At 56.7% G+C, this 23,563-nt stretch overlaps 1 protein-coding gene across 1 annotated transcript; it reads left to right on the forward strand.

Moving 5' to 3' along the window:
- The first annotated feature begins 7,276 nt into the window (after positions 1-7,276).
- PLEKHG6 (pleckstrin homology and RhoGEF domain containing G6) lies at positions 7,277-23,206 on the forward strand. The gene is made up of 16 exons (XM_060112731.1): positions 7,277-7,365; positions 8,086-8,291; positions 9,522-9,677; positions 10,230-10,394; positions 10,781-10,876; positions 11,170-11,220; positions 11,465-11,614; positions 12,413-12,523; positions 12,647-12,796; positions 12,978-13,115; positions 13,360-13,479; positions 14,551-14,683; positions 14,800-14,915; positions 21,304-21,449; positions 22,124-22,834; positions 23,028-23,206. Exons 2-16 carry the CDS (start codon positions 8,154-8,156, stop codon positions 23,035-23,037), a joined length of 2,391 nt encoding a protein of 796 aa, XP_059968714.1. The 5' UTR covers positions 7,277-7,365; positions 8,086-8,153; the 3' UTR covers positions 23,038-23,206.
- Positions 23,207-23,563: the final 357 nt, after the last annotated feature.

The raw sequence follows: 23,563 nt of genomic DNA on the forward strand, positions 1-23,563 counted from the left end.
CTGTATCAGTTATCCATTGCTACGTTAATACTGCATTTTCCCAGAAAAATCATCCACCAAAAGTCTAATAACAGGCTAATAATAATTATTGGGTGAGTCTGTGGGTCAGCTTGGTGGTTCTCTGACTTGGGCCAGGATAGGCTGATTTCAGCTGGGCTTCCTCATGCCTTTGTGTCCATGGGGCGGCTTTACTTGGTCTGGCCTAGGAAGGCTCCCCTAAACATGGTCCTCCACAGGCTCTCCTCAGGATGGTGGGAAGGTTCCAAGAGAGAAGGAAAGTGCACAAAGCCTTTTGAGGGCCAAGATCGGAACGGGTCCATCACTTCTTCCACTCTTTTGGCCAAAGCAAATCACCAGGCCACGCCCAGAGTCAGCCTGGGAGGATGCTCCACGGAGGCATGGGACCCGGGGATGACCTACCACAGTGATGGAGTCAGGATGCAAACTCCAGAGACCACACTCTTAACCCTCATCCCACGGACATGTCCCTGTCCAATCTTTAGTTAGTATCTATTTCAAGTTCCATCAGCTGGTGCAGCCAGCACCTTCATGGGCTCCGTGGAAGGGACAAGGTCCTACCTTCAAGGAGCACACAGCCTAGTTAAGGAGACGTGACACCCACCACGGAAAGTTTGGTAACAACAAAGGCAGGACGAGTGGCAGGGGTGATGAAAGCAGCAGGAGTCAAAGGTAGGAAAGGGGGCTTCCCTGGTGGCGCAGTGGTTGAGAGTCCGCCTGCTGATGCAGGGGACACAGGTTCATGCCCCGGTCCAGGAAGAGCCCACATGCCGCGGAGCGGCTGGGCCCGTGAGCCATGGCCGCTGAGCCTGCGCTTCCAGAGCCTGTGCTCCACAATGGGAGAGGCCACAACAGTGAGAGGCCCGCGTACCGAGAAAAAAAAAAAAAAAAAAAGGTAGGAGAGGGCGTGGAGACTGGAGGGTCGGCGGGCATTGATCTGGGGGGGTGCAGAGCGTGCAGAGATGGGTCCTATGGTGAGTCAGGAGGGACAAATATCTCCCCTTCTTCCTCCCTCCGCGAGGTACTGATGGAGGGGAAGGAAGATGGAGATGCGATGGAGATGCGATGGGGGAGGGGGCCCCTGAGGAAGGTAGTTCTCTAAATCACCTCTCGGTTGGCCCCTCAGCCATTAGGATTTTCTGTTGGCCTTGGACACGCACTGAGTCCAGATGCCAAGCACAAGCATGTTCCATTCTCATGTGAGTTTACTACCCGATTTTTTTTTTAATCTATTTATTTATTTTTGGCTGCGTTGGGTCTTTGTTGCTGTGTGCGGGTTTTCTCTAGTTGCTGCGAGCGGGGGCTACTCTTCGTTGCGATGCGCGGGCTTCTCATTGCAGTGGCTCCTCATGTTGCGGAGCACGCGCTCTAGGCGTGTGGGCTTCAGTAGCTGTGGCACGCGGGCTCAGTAGTTGTGGCGCACGGGCTTATTTGCTCCGTGGGATCTTCCCGGAGCAGGGCTTGAACCCATGTCCCCTGCATTGGCAGACGCATTCTTAACCACTGCGCCACCAGGGAAGCCCTACTGCCTGATTTTAAGCACGGTGGCTTCCCAGAAAAATCTGCCGAAGAGAGGACCAAGGCAGGTGACTTTATAAAGGCAAGGGGATGGGGCTTTGGGACGGGCAATCAGGAAGAGGGCTTGGGAGGAGACAGAAGAGTGGAGAGGCTGAACAGATGCTGTGAGGAGTGATATTTTGGGGACAGGGGGTGATGTGTGAAGATGCTTTTTCACCGCACCGAGTAGCACGAGGGATCTTAGTTCCCCAGCCAGGGATCGAAACTGTGTCCCCTGCAGTGGAAGCGAGGAGAGGGGAAGCTCGGAGTCTTAACCACTGGACTGCCAGGGGTGTCCCATGAAAATGCTTTTTTAAGGAAATCTCGCTGGTGGTGAGCCGCAGGTCCTTGTGCTGCAGGACGCCGCCCTGAGCAAAGGCCAACATCACTGCTCAAGGCAGTTTCTTTGAATGCTAAGCCGACCTTTAGGATGGAAACAAGGCAGCTGGTTTCTTCTGGTTTTCTTCCCCCACGGCAGGCTTACCCACAGTAACCCACTTATCTTCTACAGGAGAGCGGTGAGAAGTGCAGGCTTTGGGGTCAGACAGACGTGAGTTCAAATCCTGGCTTTTCCTCTTGCTCACTTTGTCCTCGAGCGTGTTATGTAACCTCTCCGAGCCTGTTTCCTCATCTGTTATAATGAGGATAATATCTAACTCGTAGGGCTTTTGTGAGGATTAAATGAAATTATACATGTCAACTGCTAAATTATTCCTGCGCCTAGTAATTGCTTTATTAAAAAGCTAGCTGTTATTATTATAATGATCGTAAAGTGTAGTATTATTATCCTCATTTTACATACAAGGGTGAAGACTTGGGGAAGTCAAGTTCACCTGCCCCAGAAGCCCTTCTGAAGGGCCCTGCCTTTGAACAAAGACAGTTCCATGACTGAAGGTCAGCTAGGCAGATGGAAAGGATCAATGCAAAATCAGAGTGGAGACGGGCATAAAATGGGGGCGAGGTTGGAGGATACATGTGCCCAAATGCTCACAGAGGTCTTCTGGTGGAGGCTCATGGTTGGACCAAATGCCCGCTCTGAAGCCTTGTTGGATGTAGGGATTGGATCCCAGCTGTTCCACATGCTGGCTTTGTGTCCTTAGCCAAGTTACTTTACCCCTGAGACTCATTCTTGCATCTAGCGAGCAGGATAATACCAGCAGCCCTGCTCCGCTGGGTTGTACTGAGGAGAAGATTGACTAGTCTACACTGAGCACAGCGCCGGGCACGTAGGATGGCTCCTGAGACCTAGGGGCTGCCCACGTGACCCCAAACTGAGAACCTGGGTCTCTGAAGGATGGGGAGAGGATCCAAGGCTTCTGGATGCTGCTAAAATGACCCGAATTGTGGTTCAGTTATCCAAAGAGGGGCCTGTGATACAGAGAAGGGTATTCCCCAGAGCATGAGGAAATTACTTTAAGCTTGAGCAGGCGGTATTTGGGTCAGTGATGAGAAAGAACTTCCTGAAATTCAGGTTTGTCAAATTAAATTAGAAAAAACAATTTGGGGCTGTTGTGCCTGCGTCTGCTCTAGGAGTAAAATATCTGCCCATCTTCCTGGGCTGGGCAAGAAGTGTCATAACGAGATGCACCTACACAGTTTCTCTGGGCAAATGAGCCTCAAAATGCACATGTCACAGCAAGGGCTGGCTGTGAGCCTGGACTCAGTGACAGGGGCCAGAGAGCTCATAGAAGCTGACCATGGTTTGGGGGCAGGGGGCAGGGCGAGCTGTTCTAGCTTTGAAAACATGTGCAACGACTGACCCAAAGCCTTAAAATTCTTCATTCTGTGTGCTTTTGAGTCACTCTGGGGCTGAGCAGGTGGACACCCAGTGTCAGCACAGACCTGAGGGAGGAAACCAAATGACTGTTTGGAGAAAGGGGCTGTCACTGATCAGAGCCACTGGAACAAAGGCACAGACTGGGCAGCAGCCTCGCTGGCGGTTGTCAGGCAGCAGTGAGGACCATCTGCCAAGGACATTAGGCAGCCTTTCTGCACAGGGAGGAGTGTCAGGTTGTGAGACCACATGGCTGCCATCCAGCTGGGAAAGGCCACTCCTGGCCCCCAGGCCAAGTCACATCTACCTGCACTTCCAGGAATTGCCACTAGGAGAGCACACGGCTCCCAAGGACAATGAGGCAAGTCAAGGCCACGAACTAAAACGCCTCCAGAGATTATTCACTTTTGCTACCTTCTCATCATTCTTGAAGGCCTGAGCTCCCTGGGAGGAGAAGGGAGTGGGGAGCATTCCCACGGGTGCGGACTCGGTGCCATCGCCTTGGCCTTCCTGCTGAGGAAGTGCCGGGGATCCTGAGCCACGGAGGCCCTCCTGGTCTTGGTACGATGCCACAGCCCCTCCGGGGACCCACTGTGTCAAGAGCAGGAGGGGGCCTGGTCAGAGCACAGACCCAGACATTCACACACCTGACTCCAAGGTCTGCCTCAGGAGATCCCAAGAAGGGCCTTTGGGGCCCCCAGCTCCGCTCCTATGCACTTTCCCCATCACCTTCCACCAGAGGCAAAGGCCACACTCACCCAGTGCCCCAGTCTTGGCTTAATGTGAGAAAAGCATCTGATAAGCTCCCTGAGGCAGAGGCAGCCCTTTGTCCCCACCAAGGCAGGCACTGCTAAGCCAGGGTGTTCTCTCTCCAGAGCCCTCATCATCCACAGAATCCTTCTGGACATAATATTCTAGGACACCCACTACTAATCCATCAGAATTGGTGCACAAGGTAAAACTTAGGGGGCATGGTTGTCTTAAGGGGCCAGAAGCCTTTAGAAGGAGAGCCACGGAAGAAATGCTGAAGGGGCGGTCATGAACCAGGAATGCACAACTAGAGTTAGGGAAGAATTCCAGCTACTTAAAAAACAAAGACCTTCCTTTTGGGCAAGGGCAGAGAGAAGACAGCGTAGGCACAACTACCTGCAAGTCCGTTCTCTCTGGGTCCTTTAGCAAGTCAAGGCCGTTCAGCTCCACAGACACCAATGCCAGGCCTGCACAGGCCCCTGTGCTAGGGGCCCCCTGCCCTCAAGGAGTCCAGTGAAGGGCGTGTACACATAAGCCAAGAGCAGCAGAATTAGGCAGAATATGAGTGGTGCCTTCCAAAGCAACACAATGGCCAAGGCATTGAAAGTGGGGAGGAAAGTGGTCCCTCTGGTTGGAGGATCATCAGGAAAATCTCCTGAAGGAAGCAGGACCTTGGAGGAGGCAGAAGTGGAGATGGGGGCACAAGGGGTCAGGAACGTTAGTTATGCCAGCTGGGGGGAGTGCTTGAGCAAAGGCGTGGAGCCAGGGAAGCCCAGGCAGAGTCAGAGAATGGGGACACGTCCAGGGACAGAGCGGGGGAGCAGAAAGTGAAAGCAGGAAGTATGACTGGGGCCATGCCTTGGAGGTCCTTGCATGCCAGGAAGAGGTTTGTCCTCCGAAGCCACCACCCAGAAATTGGCAACTGTGGTGGGATGTCCCCAGGACAGGGGAGGCTCTCAGGAGGCTTTGGGAAGCCTGCCCTTTCCCTCTTTCTTTCTAAGCACTTCTCTGTGTCTTTGCTCATGCTGTTCCCTCCTCCAGAAATGCCCCCTCCCTCCTACTCTGGTCAACAAACTCCTACTCAACCTTAGAGTCCCAGCACAAAGTTCAGCTCCTCTAGGAAGCCTTCCCTGGCTCCCTTACATTCCTTATAAGTAACTTATAGATCAATGTTCCGTTCCCCATTAGTCTATCTGTCTCCCCATTAGTTTGTAATTTCCTGGAAGTCAGGGGCTATCCCTATACTAGGAATTATACTATTCTCATTACTAGTCCTCAAACTAGGAGTGCATATTCTGTATACTCCTAGCACCTTGCACAGAGAACACTGCCAGTAAGTGGGAGAGGGATGGAGGGCATCGGTTCTGGTCTGAGGCGCTGTCAGCTGTGCTCCGTGGCCTGGCCTCCTGGTTTTATCTGCTTCACATGACCTGGTACCTCCCAGCTGGAGCCCTCAGCTTCCCCCGCCCCCAGCTCTGGAGGGAGGAAGACACACCTCCCATCAGCTTCCTCACTGCCAGTGCCTGCAGCTGGCCCCCCGCCCTGCCCTGAGAGGTGTGGGCTGGGCAGAGTTCAGGGATCAAGGGAGTCTCCCTGACCTTTCTGCCCATGAGGAAGGACAGCCCCAGCAGTCACCCTCGTGCTGTACTGGACAGAGGCTTTTGATCCTCAGAGCTCTGCTCTTGGGCAGACAGACACCTCACTAGCTGTGGGGTCCAGCTGGGGACTTGATGAGGACCATCTGCACTGGGGCAGAAACAGAGGCACAGAGGAGGGATAGGACTCAGGCTAGGGGGAACTCCCTGGCGGTCCTGTGCTTAGGACTCCTTGCTTTCACTGCCGAGGGCGCGGGTTCAATTCCTGGTCAGGGAACTAAGATCCCACAAGCTGTGTGGCACGGCCAAAAAAAAGTGGGGGGGGGGGGAATGTGAGGGAAAGCGGGGTGGGAAGAAAGACACGTACCCAGGTGCCCCCCAGTAGAGGCCAACCCGCCAACCTGCCAACTCTTCCAGCTTCATTCAGCTCCCTGAGCTGTGTTCCCCTCTGAGACTGTCGCAGGCAGGGGTCTTCTCTCCACAGCACGGAAGGGTCAGCCTCAGCCTGGCACCAGATGCCATCCCTAGAGCAAAGGTGAAGTCCAACCTTCTACCAGATGGCTGGAGCCGGCAAGCAGAGATAAGGGTCACACTTTGGACTCCACAGCCAGAGCGGGGGGCAGTGCCCCCGGGGTCCGTGAACCCCGACACCCCTTCTGCTGCGGGTCCTGCTCCCCTGCCTGGTTAAAGGAGGAAGACGGGGCCGAGACCAGGGCAGTGGGGGGCTAGTCAGTCACTCACAGCACGCGCAAAGCGAGGTGGGCACCTGCTGCGGGTCACTCGGTCATCACCACCGCCCGGCCGGGGGGAGGGGGCGCGGGGGGTTGCAGCGCGCGAGGGCGGCGGGCAAGCCAGGGTGGGTGGCGACTTCAGGGGCGAGGGGAAGCGGGGGGGGGGGGGAGTCCCTGCGGAGCGAGCCCTCCTCGGCGGGAGAAGGTGGTGGCCGCAGCCCGGGCACAGCCGCTCGGTCCCCAGGGCCCCATGGGCGCCCACTGCGCCGCGGGTCCGGTGCCCGCGGGAGAGGGAGGAGCCAGCCCAAGGCCCCGCCCCTCCGCCCCTTCCCTCCCGGCCCGGCCCCGCGCTGCGCTGCCCTGGTCCCGCGGGCCGCTCGGTCCCAGACCCGGCCGGGCCGCGAGGCGGGCATCGCGGGGGGAGCAATCGGCGACCGGGGGGCTGGCAGCGCGGGCAGCGGGCGCCGGGACACCTGCGGACACAGGTGAGTGGCGGGAGGGCGGGGGCGGGGCGCCGGGGCCGGGGGCGCGGGGCCGAGAGACGGGGAAGCCGGGTCAAAGCTCGGAAAGGACCCCGGGGAGGAAGAGGGACTCAGAGCCCTAGGAGGGAGGATTATTGGGAGGGGGCCCGGGAGACAAGGAACGTTGTCCCCTGCTCATAAATCAGAGGAAAAGTAAGGGGCGGGCTGTGCGGGATTCTGGGGCCCACCTGGAGGGAGACCAGCACCTGCTTAGGAGGTCTCTCCTCTCCAGGCCCGGCCGCCCCAGAGAGCGGGTCCTCTATCCAGGTTTAGCGGGAGGGGATGGAGCCCCGCGCGCGCGGCTCCCAGCCCCACGGAGGAGGTCCCATTGGCTGGGGGAGACCAAACAGAGCCTGCTCCCCCTCGGCTCGTCTGTAAGGCCAGCAGCCAGATAGCTGTCTATGGCCTGGAGGGTCCAGGTAAGGGGTGGGGCAAGTTTTTCTCTAAAAGACCAGATAGTAAATATTTCAGACTCTGAAGCCGCTGTGGTCTCTGTCACAGCTAGCAGGAACGTTGTCACAGACAACTGGCCAAGGAGATGATGTGGCTGTGTTCCCATAACACTTTATTTATGGACATGGAAATTTGAATTTCACATAATCTTCGTATGTTGTGAAATATTATTCTTCTTTTGACTTTTTGCAACTATTTAAACATGTAAAAAACATTCTTAGCTTGTGGGCTGTGCAAAAACAGGTGGCAGGCGGGGCTGTGTTCAACGGGCCCCCTCCAGCTTGCCACCCCAGACACTCATCCCCCACTCCCGTGTTTGGAGGAGCGGAGGGTGTAGCTAGGTGCAAGCGGCATCCTGGATGCCTGGGGGCATCCAGGAAACGAGGGACCCTTGCTCCCAGCTACTCTTAGGACTTCAGCATCCTTTGAGGCCAGGGTAGGAGCTGGTACCCCAAATGCGCAAATGTGAGGGAAGGGGCATGGTTCCAAGGGGCTTCCTACCCAGCATGTCGGGGTGTGCCCGACCCCCACCAAGTCATAGATGAGGCAGCTGTACTCTCCAAACAAGTAGTCTTGGCCCTCCCTCTCCCTTTCCCTCTCTTCCCCTCCCCCTCCCCCCCTGTCTCCAGCCTGGCGTCACCCACTGATCAAGGCTGGCCCTTCCATTCCTTATTTTCTCTCTGCAGCCTCAGCGGGTCCCTTTCTCCTGAACATTGGAATTATGACCCTTGGGAGGTGACCCAGGAGAGAAGGGATGCACGCCTTTGGTCCTCCCAATGAGGGTCGCCTCCAAGGACTGGTGGCCTCCCGCATTGAGACCTATGGGGGCCAGCTTCGGGCCTCCACCCCGAGTACTCCTGGTAGCCTCTATCCCCGAGGAGGCCCTGTGCTGGTGAGTCCAGACTGTGTCCCAAAGGTGACCGGGGTGGGGCAGGGGGGAGGACACCCAGGCTTTCAAGTCTCTGTCCCCTTGCCAGGCCTTGGACTGCTCTATTCTTAGCCCGCACCCCTGCCTTCTTTCGTGGGTTGTGAGGGAGAGGATGGCCGTGCTGGGCCAGGCTCCCGGGACTCCACACGCATCTCAGACAGACGGGGCAGGTGAGGCAGAGAGCCGGGAGGGGCCAGGCCCTCAGTGCTGTTAGACTGGTCACAGGCACGGAGCTGGTGGGGAAGGTCACCAAACCCAGGCTTTGGCACCTCCCAGACTCCCACCTCTACTTGGGAGGAACCAGTGGGCTCCTTGAAGCCTGCCTCCCTCTGAGTCAGGCCTGGAAGAAGAGCAAAGGTTCAAGGTGCTCCTACTCTACAGGTGGGAGGGGAGTGAGGGCCTGCCCACCTCCACCCCAGCTCCACCCTCCTGGCGGCCTCCAGTGCTGACCAAGGAAATGGGCGTGGAGGCTCAGCAGTCTTTCCCTCATCCTCCAGGCTCTCCCTCCACCTTGAGGTCCGTTCTGCTTCCGGCCAGGGGATTTGCAGGAGGGGACTGCAGGAGGGTTTGGCCCTGGGAGGCAGCTGAGGGTGGGAAGGGAGAATAGGATGTCTGTGGGGTAAATCAGGCCACGGGCAGATCAGGGAATGTGACCAGGCCTGCCCGGGAGGAGACTCCTGGCCCAGGCCTCAACTTCTCACACGGAAGGGCAACCACTCCCAACGGGCTGGGACGTGCCCCGGGGAGGAGGCCGCACATGTGAGGGCCCCTGTCCCCACGTGCGCGGGAGGCTGTGAGGGCCCCAGAATGTGTGTGCACCGGGCGCTGTGCACGCACGGCCGTGGTGCAGGGAGCACACATGGGAGTGGGGTTGGAGGGGGACACTGGGACCTACGCAGAGCCTGGGCACGTGCGTGCCTGTGCTCCTGCTCTGCACGAGGCCCCGCTGCTACCCCCTGGGCCCCCTGGGGACCCGGGCCCGGCAGGCCCCTGCCTGGCTCAGCGGCCTCCGTGGCAGTGGCTGCCGTGACTCAGGGCCAGAGCGGCTCTCACCAAACTGGTTTGCGGGGAGAGGTGAGCTGGCCCGACCTGCCGGCCTAGGGGATGCTGTCCATAGCCAAGCCAGGCCCCACAGCTTGTCTGGGACTTCTGTGGGGAGAGGACAACCCCAGAACTCCCCCACTCCTCCTCCAGGATCCCAGTGGCCGACACCTCCAAGGCTATGTCCACTTTACCAAGGGTTCTGGCCCAGCCCGAGGCCTGTCTCCCCTAAGGCTGCGAGAACCAGAGCCTGAGAAGAGGCATGGAGGCCCCTTTGGGGCTGGGACACCTCACTTCCCCAAACTCAAGGTAAGCGGTCCCTCTCCTCCCATCCCCAAGCTCACAGCCTGAGCTGCGACGTCCTCCAGAGACCATCAGAGCTGAGAACACGGGAGCCCCTCCAAGAAGCAGTGTGTGGCTCTGTCTAGAGACCCTCTCAGGGGAGCATCTCTAAGCCAGGCGGCCTCGTAAAGATGTCCGCTTGATGGGCAAGTGTCAAAATGTTCCTGAGACCACTGGTTCCCTAAGTCCCGTTCTGGTCTCCACCTGAAGGTCCCTCTGAAGGATTGTGTCTCAGGAGAGCCCTGGAAGCTATCTTTCTGGTCAGGAAGCCCAGGTCAGACCCCTCTGTCCAGGGACCTTTCTGCAGACAAGGTGCCTCTCCATCCGTGTTCCGGCAACACCCTGTACCCTGTAATCCCAGCCAGGATTGATCCTCGTCCCTCGGGCCTGCGTGTCCTCACTCAAGCTCAGGGCAGCTTGCCAACACACACACACACACGCACACATGCACGCACGCACGCACGCAGCCCTTCCCGGGCCAGGAAGTGGCCAGGACTAATCCCTTCTCGGCACCCCCAGGAAGTCACCAGAGCCCACGAGCTGGAGGTGCGGCTGCACACTTTTAGCATGTTTGGAATGCCCCGCCTGCCCCCAGAGGACCGGCGGCGCTGGGAGATCGGAGAGGACAGTGACAGCCGCCTGGCCATTGAGAAGTCCTGGAAGGAGCTGGTGCCTGGGCACAAGGTGAGCCTGGGACACAGTGTCTGTCCCCATGGGGTCCTAGACACACACACACACACACACACACACACACACACACACACACCTCACCTCTGCCCCGGCGGAGGGAAAGGCCTTGGGAAGTGGGGTCTGCAGGGACAGCACTTGGGGCATCTTGCTGTAGCTTCAGATCCCGGCCCCGCCACGTACTAGCGAGACCTCGGTCAAGACAGCAAACCTCTCTGCGCCTCGGTCGCCTCCTCTGTGACTCGGGGATAACACCCCCTACACACTGGAGGACTGGGGGAGGGTTAAAGGCTTTCTGTGCAGTAGATCTGGTAGCATTCAGCAGATGGCAGCTGCTGGTCTTGTCATCATTCCCCAGCTGAACCAGCCCTGTCCCCACCCAGGAGATGAGCCGGGAGCTCTGCCACCAGCAGGAAGCGCTGTGGGAGCTACTGACCACGGAGCTCATCTACGTGCGGAAGCTCAAGATCATGACGGATGTGAGCCGCCCTCCCCCCACCCCCCGCCGCATCCCCGGCAGCCCCGCCCCCGGGCCCCATCCTTGGCCGTTTACCGTGTCCCTTGAATCACCCCCCCGTTCTCCAGACCGGAAGGGACACGGCTGTTGGGGAGAAGGGGCAGGACACCAAGATCCCCCTGACCTGAGACCTGCCCGGGGTCTTGGAAGAGAGGCTCGCGATACTGAAGGTGGGGGTGGGGATGCTGTGAAGGGCTGGCTAGGCTGGGGTCTGAGAGGACGAGGTCAGGCGCTGAAAGCCCTCCCTGCATCCAGCTCCTAGCCGCCGGTTTGCTGAACTTGCAACGAGTGGGGCTGCTGACGGAAGTGAGTGGGCGCTCGGGGTGTGGGACCCAGCGAGTGGGGGGCGGGGTCACAGAGCGGAATTGCCACCCCCATTTACCTTGCCCTCCCCACTCCCCTCCTTGCTCTAGACCCCAAGCAGGCTGCAGGTCCCACCCAGCCCCTGCCACTCGGGCTTAGCCGTCCCTGCCTGCCCACCGCCCTGCCTGCCCACCGCCCGTGCTGCCCGCAGGTCACCTGCCGAGGCATGTTCCGCTCCCTCCTCCAGGTGTCAGCTGAGACCCTGTTTGGAAATGTCCCCAGCCTGATCCGAGCCCACCGGAGCTTTTGGGAAGAGGTGCTGGGGCCCACCCTGCAGGAGACGCGAGCCTCGGGCCAGCCTCTGGACCCTGTCAGTCTGCAAAGCGGCTTCCTGTCGGTGAGGCGGGGAGAAGGGCCCCATCTGGATGGGGCAGGACTGGGAGAGCCCCAAGGGGTCCTGTCTGCTGGAATGCTCATACCACTGGCACCCTGCCGTGACTCGAGGGGGTCCAAGGGCACGACCCCTACCCCTAAATACCACCTCACCTCTTACCTTCATTCCACCAGTATGACCTCTGTCCCGAAGGCTCTTTGGGCTTCTGGAGCCCCCAGAGGGAGGGCAGCTATCTCAGGGAAGGGCTACACCTAAGCTCTCATCGACCATGAAATCTTATGTCCGGGACAGAGACCCATCGACAAGTGGCAGGGGCCTAAGCACCTTGTCCCTCAGGGGCCTGGGGGGAGGGGATGTGAAAGGCCTCAAGAGGCCCAGGATCTGACTTCCTCCCAGTTCACTGGCCAGGGAAACGTGGCCTTGCAGAGTTGGATTTGGGTAGAGAGGCAGGGGGACAGTCTCCTGGGGGCCGTTGGTGGCCCTCTTCCCCAGGAGCAGGGCTCTGGGCAAGCCTCAGGTCGCCACCCCATGGCTGGGCTGAAATGGGATCCGCAGTGCCCTGAAAACGCTCTAGCTAAATTATTGATGGAGGGTGAGGTCCAGAGCAGCGGGGCATGGTGGGGGCTGAGGATGGAGCTCAGAGGGCGGCAGCGGGTCGGCCCCTCGGGACCTCAACTCCTCCTTGGAATCCAGAGAGGGGGGCTGGAAATGGTGGGGGGCTGGGATTGGCAGGAGCTGGACTAAGGATCTAGGCCAGGCTCCGTCCCCTGCCCGCTCCCCACCCCACACCTGTGCCTCCAGTTCAGCCAGCGCTTCCAGCCCTACGTCCTGTACTGCCTGCGAGTGAAGCAGACCATGGCCTACGCCTGGGAGCAGCAGGACAACAACCCTCTCTTCAACACCTTCGTGCAGGTGGGAGAGGGGCTGCTGGGAAAGGGGGATGCGGCGGACCTTGATCCAAGGCTGAGGGTATCCCCAGGGCGGGGCAGGAGGGTGGCTTGCAGCCCCCTGACCCCTGCCCACCTTCCCTGGCAGTGGTGTGAGAAGCACAAGCGCTCGGGGAGGCAGATGCTGGGGGACCTCCTCATCAAGCCCCACCAGCGCATCACCAAGTACCCACTGCTGCTCCAGGCTGTGCTCAAGAGGAGCCCCGAGGCCCGCGCCCGGGAGGCCCTGACGGCCATGGTAGGGGCCACCAGGGCTGTACCCTCAGGAGTTGGGGGCTGGTGAGTGGGAACGGATCTCCAGGGACTCTTGAGGTCTCTTTCCTTACATGTATGTGCCCGCGTGGCACTGATGTCGTTGTCTGGGTGGGATGTGCAGACGAGGAGCTGAGCTGTCCTCCTTCCACAACCCCCTCACCTAGATCGCAGCGGTGGAGTCATTCCTCCGACACATCAACAAGGAGGTGCGCCAGGGCGAAGAGCAGGAGAGCTTGGTGGCCGCAGCCCAGCGCATCGGGCCCTACGAGGTCCTGGAGCCGTCCAGCGAGGAGGTGGAGAAGGTGAGAGAGGCAGAGGGAAGGGGGGGTCCAAGAAAGCAAGGCCCCCGGGAAGACGGATGAAGCCGAGGCCTGCAGCGGGGAGAGGCAGAGGTGCCGCGGGCTGTGTGCGCCCATCCTTCCTTCCCGAGGGTGAGGGTCCCCGGGGCCAGGTGCAGAGGAGGAAAACGACGGCACTGGGATGCTTCCTGTCCCCCAAGAGGCAGGATACCCAGTGCCCTGCTCCTGTGCTTTCTGCGTCCCTCAGAACCTGCGTCCATTCTCCACGCTGGACCTGATGACCCCCATGCTGGGGGTTGCTTCTGAGCACACCAGGCAGCTGCTGCTTGAGGGGCCTGCGCGCATGAAGGAGGGACGAGAAGGGAAGGTGAGGGGGCTGTGGGAGGAGCGAAGAAGCTGGGAGAGAACTGGAGGGAAAGGAGGGAGAGGCGGTGGGACACAGGCTGCGTCAGAAAGCTGGAAGTGGGAGGAGAGGGGGGCGTGTGTGTCTGTGTGTGTGTGAGTCTGTGTGTCTGTGTGTGTGTGTCTCTATGTGTCTCTGTGTGTGTCTCTGTGTCTCTGTGTGTATCTATGTGTGTCTGTGGGTGTCTGTATGTCTATGTGTGTGTCTGTATGTGTCTATGTGTGTATCCATGTGTGTGTGTGTCTATGTGTGTGTGTGTATCTGTGTGTCTGTATGTGTCTATGTGTGTATCTATGTGTGTCTGTGTGTCTGTGTGTGTGTCTGTATCTATGTGTGTCTGTCTCTGTGTGTGTGTCTCTGTGTGTATTTATGTGTGTCTGTGGGTGTCTGTATGTCTATGTGTGTGTCTGTGTGTGTCTATGTGTGTATCTGTGTATATCTGTGTGTGTGTCTGTGTGTGTCTATGTGTGTCTGTGTGTGTGCCTTTGTGTGTGTCTGTGTCTGTGTATGTCTGTGTCTATGTGTGTGTCTGTGTGTGTCTATGTGTCTCTGTGTGTATTTATGTATGTCTGTGGGTGTCTGTGTGTGTCTATGTGTGTGTCTGTGTCTATGTGTGTCTGTGTGTGTGAGACTTTGTATGTGTGTGTCTGTGTCTATGTGTGTCTGTGTCTGTGTGTGTATCTGTGTGTGTCTGTATGTGTCTATGTGTGTATCTATGTGTGTCTGTGTGTCTGTGTGTGTGTATCTGTGTGTGTGTATGTGTGTGTCTGTGTGTGTCTACGTGTGTCTGTCTATGTGTGTGTGTCTGTGTGTGTTGGGAAGAGGACGTGGTCCGGCTTTGCTCTGCTTGCTGGCATGACCCTGAGTCAGCCACTTTCCTACCTATAAAGTGAGAGATGGGCCCAAAGCGACACGGCTCCCAGCTCTCCTATCCCAGCTCTGCACCCGCCCACACACCCATGCGTGAGCCCCGACCCCTGTCCCGCCTGCCCCCTGCTCCAGCTGACCCTCATCTCTCTCTTCACTTGCCCCCAGCTGGATGTGTACCTGTTCCTCTTCTCTGATGTGCTCTTGGTGACCAAGCCCCTTCGCAGGGCAGACAAAGCCAAGGTTATCCGCCCGCCCCTCATGCTGGAGAAGCTTGTGTGCCGACCGCTCCGAGATCCAAGTATGTCTCTCCTGGGGGGAACTTTTCCTCTCCCTTCCCATCAGCTGGAGAAAGAGAGGTTGGGAAGGGGATCAGATAAAGTCCAGCCCTGGAAGCAGACCTTCTCCTCCACCCAGGCAGCTTCCTGCTTATCCACCTCACCGAATTCCAGTGCGTCTCCAGCGCCCTCACTGTGCACTGTCCCACCGCTACAGACCGTGCCCTGTGGCTGGAGAAGACCCAGCAGGCCCAGGTATGTGAAGCCAGGTGTGGGAGCAGAGGGATGGTGGGGCCCCGGAGCTCAGATCCGGTGCACAAGAGTGGAGGATGGGGAGAGATAGGGTGGGGTGCACACAGCTTCAGACCGGACCTCCTGCCCCTCCGGTGCACGCTCGAGAGGGAGACACAGCCTTGACCAACCTTAAGAGCATGGAAGAGGGACTTCCCTGATGGTCCAGTGGTTAGGTCTCCACGCTTTCACTGCTGAGGGTGCAGGTTCAATCCCTGGTCAGGGAACTAAGATCCTGCAAGCTGCATGGTGTGGCCAAAAAAAAAAAAAAGTATAAAAAAAAAAGAGCACAGAAGAAAGCCTTTGGCCAGCTAGGGTACCAGTCCCTGAGAGAGCCAAGACAGCCTCCCCTGAAGGTTTCGAGGCTGTGAAACAACTGCTGAACTTGAGCTTCCGTTCAGCAAACATGAACGGGGCACGTGCTGGGTGCACACAGGCTGGGTGCTGGGGAATCAGAAAAGAATATAACGCCATTTCTGCCCTCACAGAATACATGCTGCAGCCTAGGTAGACAAACAAGTATACAAATAACAGAAACGTGTGGACGGAATGGAGTTAGGACAGGGAAGGGAGTGGTTCGCTCTGTCTGGTGGGTTGGTTGGGAGAGGGACTGTGCAGACGACAGGGATGCTTCAGAGGACAGAGAGGGCTTCACAGAGGAGCTACTTTCTGAGCACCACGGGCGGGCATCTAGGAGCACGTCAGGGGACCAAGGTGGGCAGGAAAGGCATTCCAGATGGAGAGCAGAGTGTGCGAAGGTCGGAAATCAGAAGCAGCTGTGTGTGTTGAGTGCACCATCAGCTGAGTGGTTGGCGTTACCAGGGCATCAAGCACAAGGGCAGCACAACGGCAGAGAGGCCGGGAGGGAGGTGCCACCAGATCATGCCCATCCCTGGATGCCGTGCTGGGGAACTTGAACTTTGTCCTGTGAGTGACACAGGAGCAGTAAAAATGTTAACTAGTGGAGTGGAGTGATGGGGGGGGTGGCAGATTTATGCAACAAAAGCCGAAGGAGTTCAAAGGAAGGGAGACCCGAATGGAGCCATATTGGTTACTGCTTGGTGCCTTAAAGCAACAGAAACATTCTCTCACAGTTCTGGAGGCCGGAAGTTGAAAATCAACATGTCAGCCAGGCAATGCTTCCTCTCCATAGCTCTAGGGGAGCATCCTTCCCGGCCTCTTCTAGCTCCTGGGGGCTCCAGGTGTTCCTTAGCCTATGGCAGTATCACTCCACTCTCTGCCTCTATCTTCACGTGGTCTTCCTCTCCATGTGTCTCTGTGTCTCAATCTCCCTTTCCTGTCTCTTAGAAAGACACCGGTCATTAACCCAAAATCCAGGATGACCTCATCTTGAGATCCTGCACTGAGGATCTATCCACATCTGCAAAGACCCTTTATCCAAACAAGGCCACTCACATTCACACATTCTGGGGGTCAGGACCTAGACCCATCTTTCTGGGGCACTATTCAACCCACTACAGGAGCAGAATTGCCAAAGAAGAGGGAAGATTTGAGTTGGACTTTAAGGATGGGGAAGACCCTGGGCAGAAGACTCAAGGGAGAAATTGGGCTGGTTTATTCGGGGGACAACCAGCATGTCTGTCTGAGTCTGGAGGGAAGGGTTTTGTGTGGAGCCAGTGATGAGATGCCAAGTTCTAGGGGACCCCAGGGCCTGTAGAAGAGTGTGGACTGGACGAGACTGAATTGAATTGGGTTGGCAAGTTGACACCAGAGCCACTATAGATTCTTGAGCTAGGGAAGGCCATGGTGAAATCCGTGTGTTTTGTCTTGAATTGTCAGGTGGCATGTGACAGGTGGGCTGGGGGCGGGAGAGATTGGTGGCGGGAGATTTCCCGTACTAGTTTGGGTATGAAACATCGAGGTTGAGTGCCACGGCCTTAGGGACATGGTGCAAAAAAAGAAGAAAAGAAGAAGAAAGAAGAGACAGGTGAGCCTTAGGGAGACCGACAGAAGCCTCTACCGAACCCATGGCTCAGACCCCAGTTCTGCCTCTTACTAGCTGGGTGACCTTGGGTGAGTTATGTGGCCTCCCTAGTCTTCCGTTTCTTCACCTGCAAGATGGATATAAATAATAACAGTCCTTGTCTCGTAGGGAAGATTCAAAGAAACCATTCAGATTAAGCAGGCAACATGGTGCCTTGGTAACTCAGGTCCACAAGGACAAAGGATGACTTGCTCCCGAGGTTCCTGTGTGAAAGGCTGCTTTGGCAATGACAACTGAAATCATTAGAGAGGGAAACCTGTTTGTCTAGTTGTTGCTTCCTGAGTGGCATGGGGCATGGGTAGCAAGGTTTAGTTTTAAACAGAAGCACTTTGGAAATGAGGTAATGGGAGACAGCCAAGTGGAGACCTCTTAGGGGTTTGTGGAAATATGGAAACACAGACTAGAGTTCAGGCGAGAAATGAGGGTGAACTATGAAAACTGCTAAGAGAGCAGATCCTAAAAGTTCTTTTCGCAAGGAAAAACAATGTTTGTAACAACGGTGACGAATGTTCACTAGACGTTGTGTGGATCACTTCATATGCACACAAATGTTGAATCATTATGTTGTACACGTGAAACTAATATGTCAATTATACCTCAAGTTTTTATAAAAAGAAGAGGCATTTTGAACAAGCTAAGAAATCATAGTGTAAACGATTTCTAAAGAATGCAACTGCACTATTTTTAAAGAGTTTAAATCAAAGTAGTGCTTCTCATAGGACTTACTTTAATGAGTAGATTATAATGATTTGTCGTTTGCACATCAGGTAATTAGGGCTTTGAAACTTTGGAGGATGCGTAAAAATAGTCTTGTTCTTTAAACAATTTTAAGCATTCTTCCCACAGTTTTACCTATAGTATCGTATCAAGATGTGGAGGGAGAGCTTATTCGAGAAAAGGAAAACCAGAGCTTAGTCTCTGTTTAAACACTATATTTAAATATTCGGAATTACAAGAGTAAAAAATAAATAGGAGGTTTATGCCATTAAAAAAAAAAAAAGAAAAAAGGATGAGAGGCAGAACCTCAGGGTCTTGTGTCCTCCAGCCCTTCGGGGCTGTCATTTCCTTGGATACCTAAACAAGATGGTGACAGCGCCCAGGAAGCCAGAGGTAGGGGACAGGGTGTGGGTCATCTGCCCTGACCCGTGCTCCAGGCCGGATCAGAGTCCCCCCTCTCGGTGCAGTGGGGCCTCCTCTCTACACCACCGCCCCCCAGGCCAAGAAGAGACCCGCCACCTTCTCCTTGGAACCCCCAGGGGAACCACTAAAGATTGCCGGTATTTTTTTTTTTTTTTCGGGTACGCGGGCCTCTCACTGTTGCGGTCTCTCCCGTTGCGGAGCACAGGCTCCGGAAGCGCAGGCTCAGCGGCCGTGGCTCACAGGCCCAGCCGCTCCGCGGCATGTGGGATCTTCCCGGACCGGGGCACGAACCCGTGTCCCCCGCATCGGCAGGCGGACTCTCAACCACACGCCACCAGGGAAGCCCAATTGCTGGTATTTTATTACACAAACTAATTTAGCCCCCAGGAGTCTTACTCCACGCTAACTGAGGTAGAGAAGGCATTTCCGATACCTAACCAAGCAGCGCCAAGCTCCCCGCGTCCCCTTGCAAAACCCAAAACCCTGAAACTTTGAAATGAGTTTGTCCTGTTACTGCTTCACACCAAAGTCTTCGGGAATCCTTTTCGCAGTTACCACCAGTCCTTGTAAGCTGAAGAGGGCAGTAGAATACCTACTGATCCCAGGGGTCAGAGTGGTGTTTCTCCGCCTTACAGAATCGTACATATGTAGATTTATTCCCAGCGGGTCTGGCTGTGTGGCTTCAGCTTTTAGAGAAAATGAGCTTCTCAAGAGGAGAGAGACTGAATCTTGGGAAATGCCCATGTTTAGGGGCTGGGAAGAGGAAAAGGAACCAGTGCCAGGAACAAGGAGCTATCAGAGACGAGGCCAAGAGGTGAACGGAGGAAAGAGGCGGGCTCGGAGGGCCCGCAGCCCAGCCCTCACTCATCATCTGCGGCAATTCTCTCAGCTCCGGCCCCACCTGGGAACTGCAGGGGTGATGGGAACCACGTTGCAGGACAGACGGGAGGGTTATGTTTGTAAGCTGCTTGACATGCGCCCGGCACTTAATGGGGGTGTTTATCGTTGTCGTCTTTAGAAGATGCCAACATCTTCTAAAGGCCAGGAGTGCCTGGCCGAGGGCAACTTCAAGAGATGGTTTTCGTCCGTGATGGGAGACTTGGGGAGGGCAGCGGGTGAATTTGGGAGCCGCTCCAGGGGCAGCAGGGGGAGGAGGCATTTCCTCCCAAGGCTTCAGTTCCCCACCAGGGCAAAGGAAGAGGAAGCATGGCGTGGGGGGAGCCCTCCCTTTTCCCGGCTTTGTGGGGATGTCACATTCAGGCCCAAGCACCAGTTTCCTCTTCCTTTCCCCCCCTGCCCCCAACACGTCTCTCCTCTTACCCAAGCTGCGAAAATCCTCCCAGGTTTGCTAGAGAGCCTTTGGGGTGGCCGGGGCGCTTCAACCAGCCCCGTCCCTGGTACCTGAGGTGTCGGGTCCTCCATCCCCACCCCACCCCTTGCCTCCCTGATTCTTCCCAGGTGGGCCCACGGGAGTGTTTAGTGGAGATGCTTGCATGGGACAGACGTTCCTTCCAGACCACCCCCCAGCCGCCTTCCTCCCAGTTCTTTTCCTCCACACACCATCTCTATCCTGGACATCCCAAAGATAAACCTGAACTTGAGTCATATGGGGCCAAAGGGCATCTCAGCAGGCTGCCCCGGCCTCACCCTGACCCCAAGAGCGGCTCCTCCCACCCTCACTCTGCACAGCTGGCAGATGCGGAAAAGGTCACAGGACCTGGCCCGGTGTGCTGGTCTCCTGCCCCCAGACACCATCATCCCTGGCTCTGGCCAGCAGAGCAAGTCTTGTGAGACTGCTGAGAATCCTTGCATGAGACAGTGACTGGGAAGCCAGGGCAGGAAAACTGGAAACACAAGCCTGAGGTCATCTTCCTGTCCCTGTTTATCCTTTTCTCCAACATGTCTCTTGTACAGACCCAGCTACCCCCCACCCCGTTGTGTTTCTGGAGAGGCTTTGGGAAGGTCCAGAGTTGCCTAAGAATTGCTGGTTCATATACCTGAAGGGGGTGGGGGAAGGGGGATATTCAAATTACTTAATAACCAGAATGGAATGGGCATCAACCAATCAGAGTAGAGCTTGGGGAGCGGGGGGGGGGGGGGGCGGTCCTAGAGGCCCCCTGCTGTGCCAGATGCTATCCCTCTGCTGCTGGATCTTGGAGGGCAGGGTAGTCCTGGCGAAGGAAGGTGGGAGGCTTGGGCAGTAGCCCTTTGCTCACCAGCATGAAAGTACTTCAATATGTGCACAATGATAAGGCCATTCCAGCCAGTGCTGGTATCAGTGCCGCCCCCAGTAGCCTCCACCACCTCTTTTTGCCAAGCCTCCGCCTTTGGCCTCTCCAAGGGTTCCCTTGCCATCCCTCCCCTCCCCCAAGAGAAAGTTATCCTTTGGCAATTCCTGACCCTTTCTAAGGCTGCCCTTGAAAAATAGTGCAGTTACTGAACTAGGACTCACAGAGAAAGACCCAGTCCCACTTCTGCTTCTCTCTACCTGTGCGCCCTGGATCAAGTCCACTCATCTTTCTAAGTCTTGTTTTCCCATCTGTAAAATTGGCTAATATACTGCAGGGTGATGGTGTGTGTCAAATGACCGCCTGCATGTAGAGGTGCTTTATAAACCACTTCTCAGATATCACTATTTTATTCCGGTGGCGCCTGTATGAAAATGCTAAGGAAGACAAAATATAATGTATCCTCTCTCCATTCCTCTTGGGATGGTCTTGTTGTCAACTCTGAAGGACAACAGAGTCCTCAACCCAGGACAAAGCCTGCCCCTGCCTGCCCTGGTGGTAGGAGAAAGAGTAACCTGAGGGCCCAGCATCATTCAGAGCAATTATGCCACCATCACCACCAATCAGGGAGGACTTCCTGAAGGAAGAAACAGACCAGACCTTGGCTTGCCAAGGGGATGTGAGAGGCAGGAAGAACGTACAGGTAGGAAAAGGGGCCTTATGTTTACCCCACACATCCTAGGACCAGCTCAAGAGTTCAAATACTGGCTCCGTCCTACTTTCCCGCGGCATGACCTTGGCAGTTACTTAACCTCAGAGTCTCTGTTTCTCAGGAGTGAAATAGGAGCAAAAAAATCTGCCTCATAGGGTGGTGGTGAAGATAAAGCAAGATAATGTATGTAAAGCACTTAGCATGGTGCCTGGCATACAGCAGGTGCTCAATAAATGAGAGCTCTTAATGAACGTATCCCCACCCCAGGTCACCCTGCAAAAGCTGAAGGCAGAGGAGTACATCCAACAGAAGAGGGAGCTCCTGGCCCTCTATCAGGACCGGGAAAGGGAGGCCCCAGGCCCCAGGCCCGCCACGCCTTCCGCGGAAGGCTCTGAGAGCAGCACAGAGGGAAGGTAAGACCTACAGGGCGTACAAGGCCTCCCAGAGGAGGGGGGCTGCAGGCAGGGAGGGAGGGCAGAGGAGCCCACAAGGTTGGGAGATGGTATGACACCTTTTGGGGGGACTGGGACCAGACTGAGGAACCCAGGCTACAGGTTGACACCAGCCGTGCAAAAGGCCACATGAGACAGCCTATGGGGTTAGCCAGCCTAGGGCTGGCACAGGGTGAAGGAAACAGGCACGAGAGGCACAAATTCCCTGAGAGAATCAGGTTCCCCAGACCAGGGATGGAGAGTGAAGTTCAGTATGGGTTTGTGGAATGTCAGAGCTGCGGGGACCCGGCTAGTTCAAATCCCCAGGAAGTGTGAGAGTTTCACCCAAAGTAACACGGCTGTTGAGCAGCACGGTTATAGAGAAGAAAAAGACTCCATCACTGGGGGATAACCTCAGGGGAGCTCAGGAAGCGCTCAGCAAATACTTGATAACAAGTTTCTGGACTGAGTGCAGGGGCTAAAATGCCTTAAAGGAGCTTACAGTCTAGCCAGTGAGATGAGAAAAACAATCAGTGCAGTGTAAGAGTGATACCAAAATAAGTTTGGAGGAGGGCCCATTTCTGGATGGAGGGATCCAGGGAGACTCCCTGGACTTGAACTTGACCCCTCAGCATCTGACTCTGACCATTTGCTAGTAACTCTAGGACTCCTGAGTCCTCGACCATCATCCCCCAGCTGGTGGTGACAGAAGACACAGATGAAGATGCTCCCTCGGTACCAGATGATACCTCGGACTCTGGCTATGGCACTCTGGTCCCAGGCTCCCCCAAGGCGTCCCACTTCCTGCCAAACCGTCTACGCTCCAGGGCCCTTCGGCGGGACCCTCGCCTTACTTTCTCCACCCTGGACCTCCGAGATGCTCCTTTGCATCCCCAGCCTCCTGACCCCCAAGCTCCCCAACGCCGAAGCGCCCCTGAGCTGCCAGAGGAGAGTGTCCAGAAAGGAGGCAGCCTTCCCAGGGGAGACCCACCGACCTCGTCTGAGGAAGAAGACAGGACCTCGGTTGGAGAGAATGTGGTAGTGGAAACCTTTCATAGCTCCCGACTTCGGGGGCAGCTCTCCCCCTCCCCGACCCACACTGACTCTGCTGGGGAAAGCCCCTGGGAATCCTCAGGGGACGAGGAAGAAGAGGGGCCCTTCCTGGGACCCAGCTACAGCCCCTCCCCTCATCCGCTCCGGGCCGAGGACATGCTCCGAGAGATCCGGGAGGAACTGGCCAGCCAAAGGATTGAGAGAGTCCCCTGGGGAGAGCCTGGGGACAGCAGACCTCGGAAGCTGACTCAGGTCCAACTGCAGAGGATGCGGGGGCTTCACATCATACACCTGGACACGCCCCTGTCCACATCGTAAGTTTAGAAGGGAAGCTGGCATGGGATGGAGCGGAGGGGAAGGCCAGTATGGAGCCAGAGGGGATGCGGGGGGGCGGGGCGGGTCAACACAGGAGGGCAGGACCAGAGGGGGGTCATGGCGGGGAGGGGCCTTTAGCCTCACTCTTCACCCCATGCCTGCCTACCTGACACCTGCCTCTTGCCTTTGCAGAGATGTGTGAGGGAATACCTCCCTGAGAGCGCTGGTCACCACCTCCACCCCTGGATTCTACCTCAAGGACACTTCCCCAGGCACCCTGCCCTTCCTGCTCTGAGGACTTTGGGGATCAAGAGCTGTGCATTGATGTGTCACAGACACACCAGAGTCCCACATAAAGTTGTACATAAAGATGGCCGTCCAGGGGCTTCCCTGGTGGTGCAGTGCTTGAGTCCGCCTGCCGATGCAGGGGACATAGGTTCGTGCCCCGGTCCAGGAAGATCCCACAGGCCGCGGAGCGGCTGGGCCCGTGAGCCATGGCTGCTGAGCCTGCGCGTCCGGAGCCTGTGCTCCGCAACGGGAGAGGCCACAACAGTGAGGCCCGCGTACAGCCAAAAAAAAAAAAAAAAAAAAAAAAGATGGCCGTCCAACCAGCACTAGATGAGGGCGGAGCAAAGAGAACCTGGGGGGTGAGGAGTCACAGACTGAGCACAGGTGACTCCTCTGTTAGTAGGCTGCACGAGGGTGAGGTATCCCCCCCCGCCCCGCCT

The sequence above is a fragment of the Mesoplodon densirostris genome, chromosome 11, assembly GCF_025265405.1.
Source record: "Mesoplodon densirostris isolate mMesDen1 chromosome 11, mMesDen1 primary haplotype, whole genome shotgun sequence".
Taxonomy (NCBI): Eukaryota; Metazoa; Chordata; class Mammalia; order Artiodactyla; family Ziphiidae; genus Mesoplodon; species Mesoplodon densirostris.

Bases quoted from the DNA above. Each gene is read 5' to 3' on its own strand.
- PLEKHG6 (XM_060112731.1), top strand. From the start codon at position 8,154: ATGCACGCCTTTGGTCCTCCCAATGAGGGTCGCCTCCAAGGACTGGTG. The intron at 9,678-10,229 runs GTAAGCGGTCCC...CGGCACCCCCAG, and splicing joins CTCACTTCCCCAAACTCAAG to GAAGTCACCAGAGCCCACGA. The intron at 13,116-13,359 runs GTGAGAGAGGCA...TGCGTCCCTCAG, and splicing joins CCAGCGAGGAGGTGGAGAAG to AACCTGCGTCCATTCTCCAC.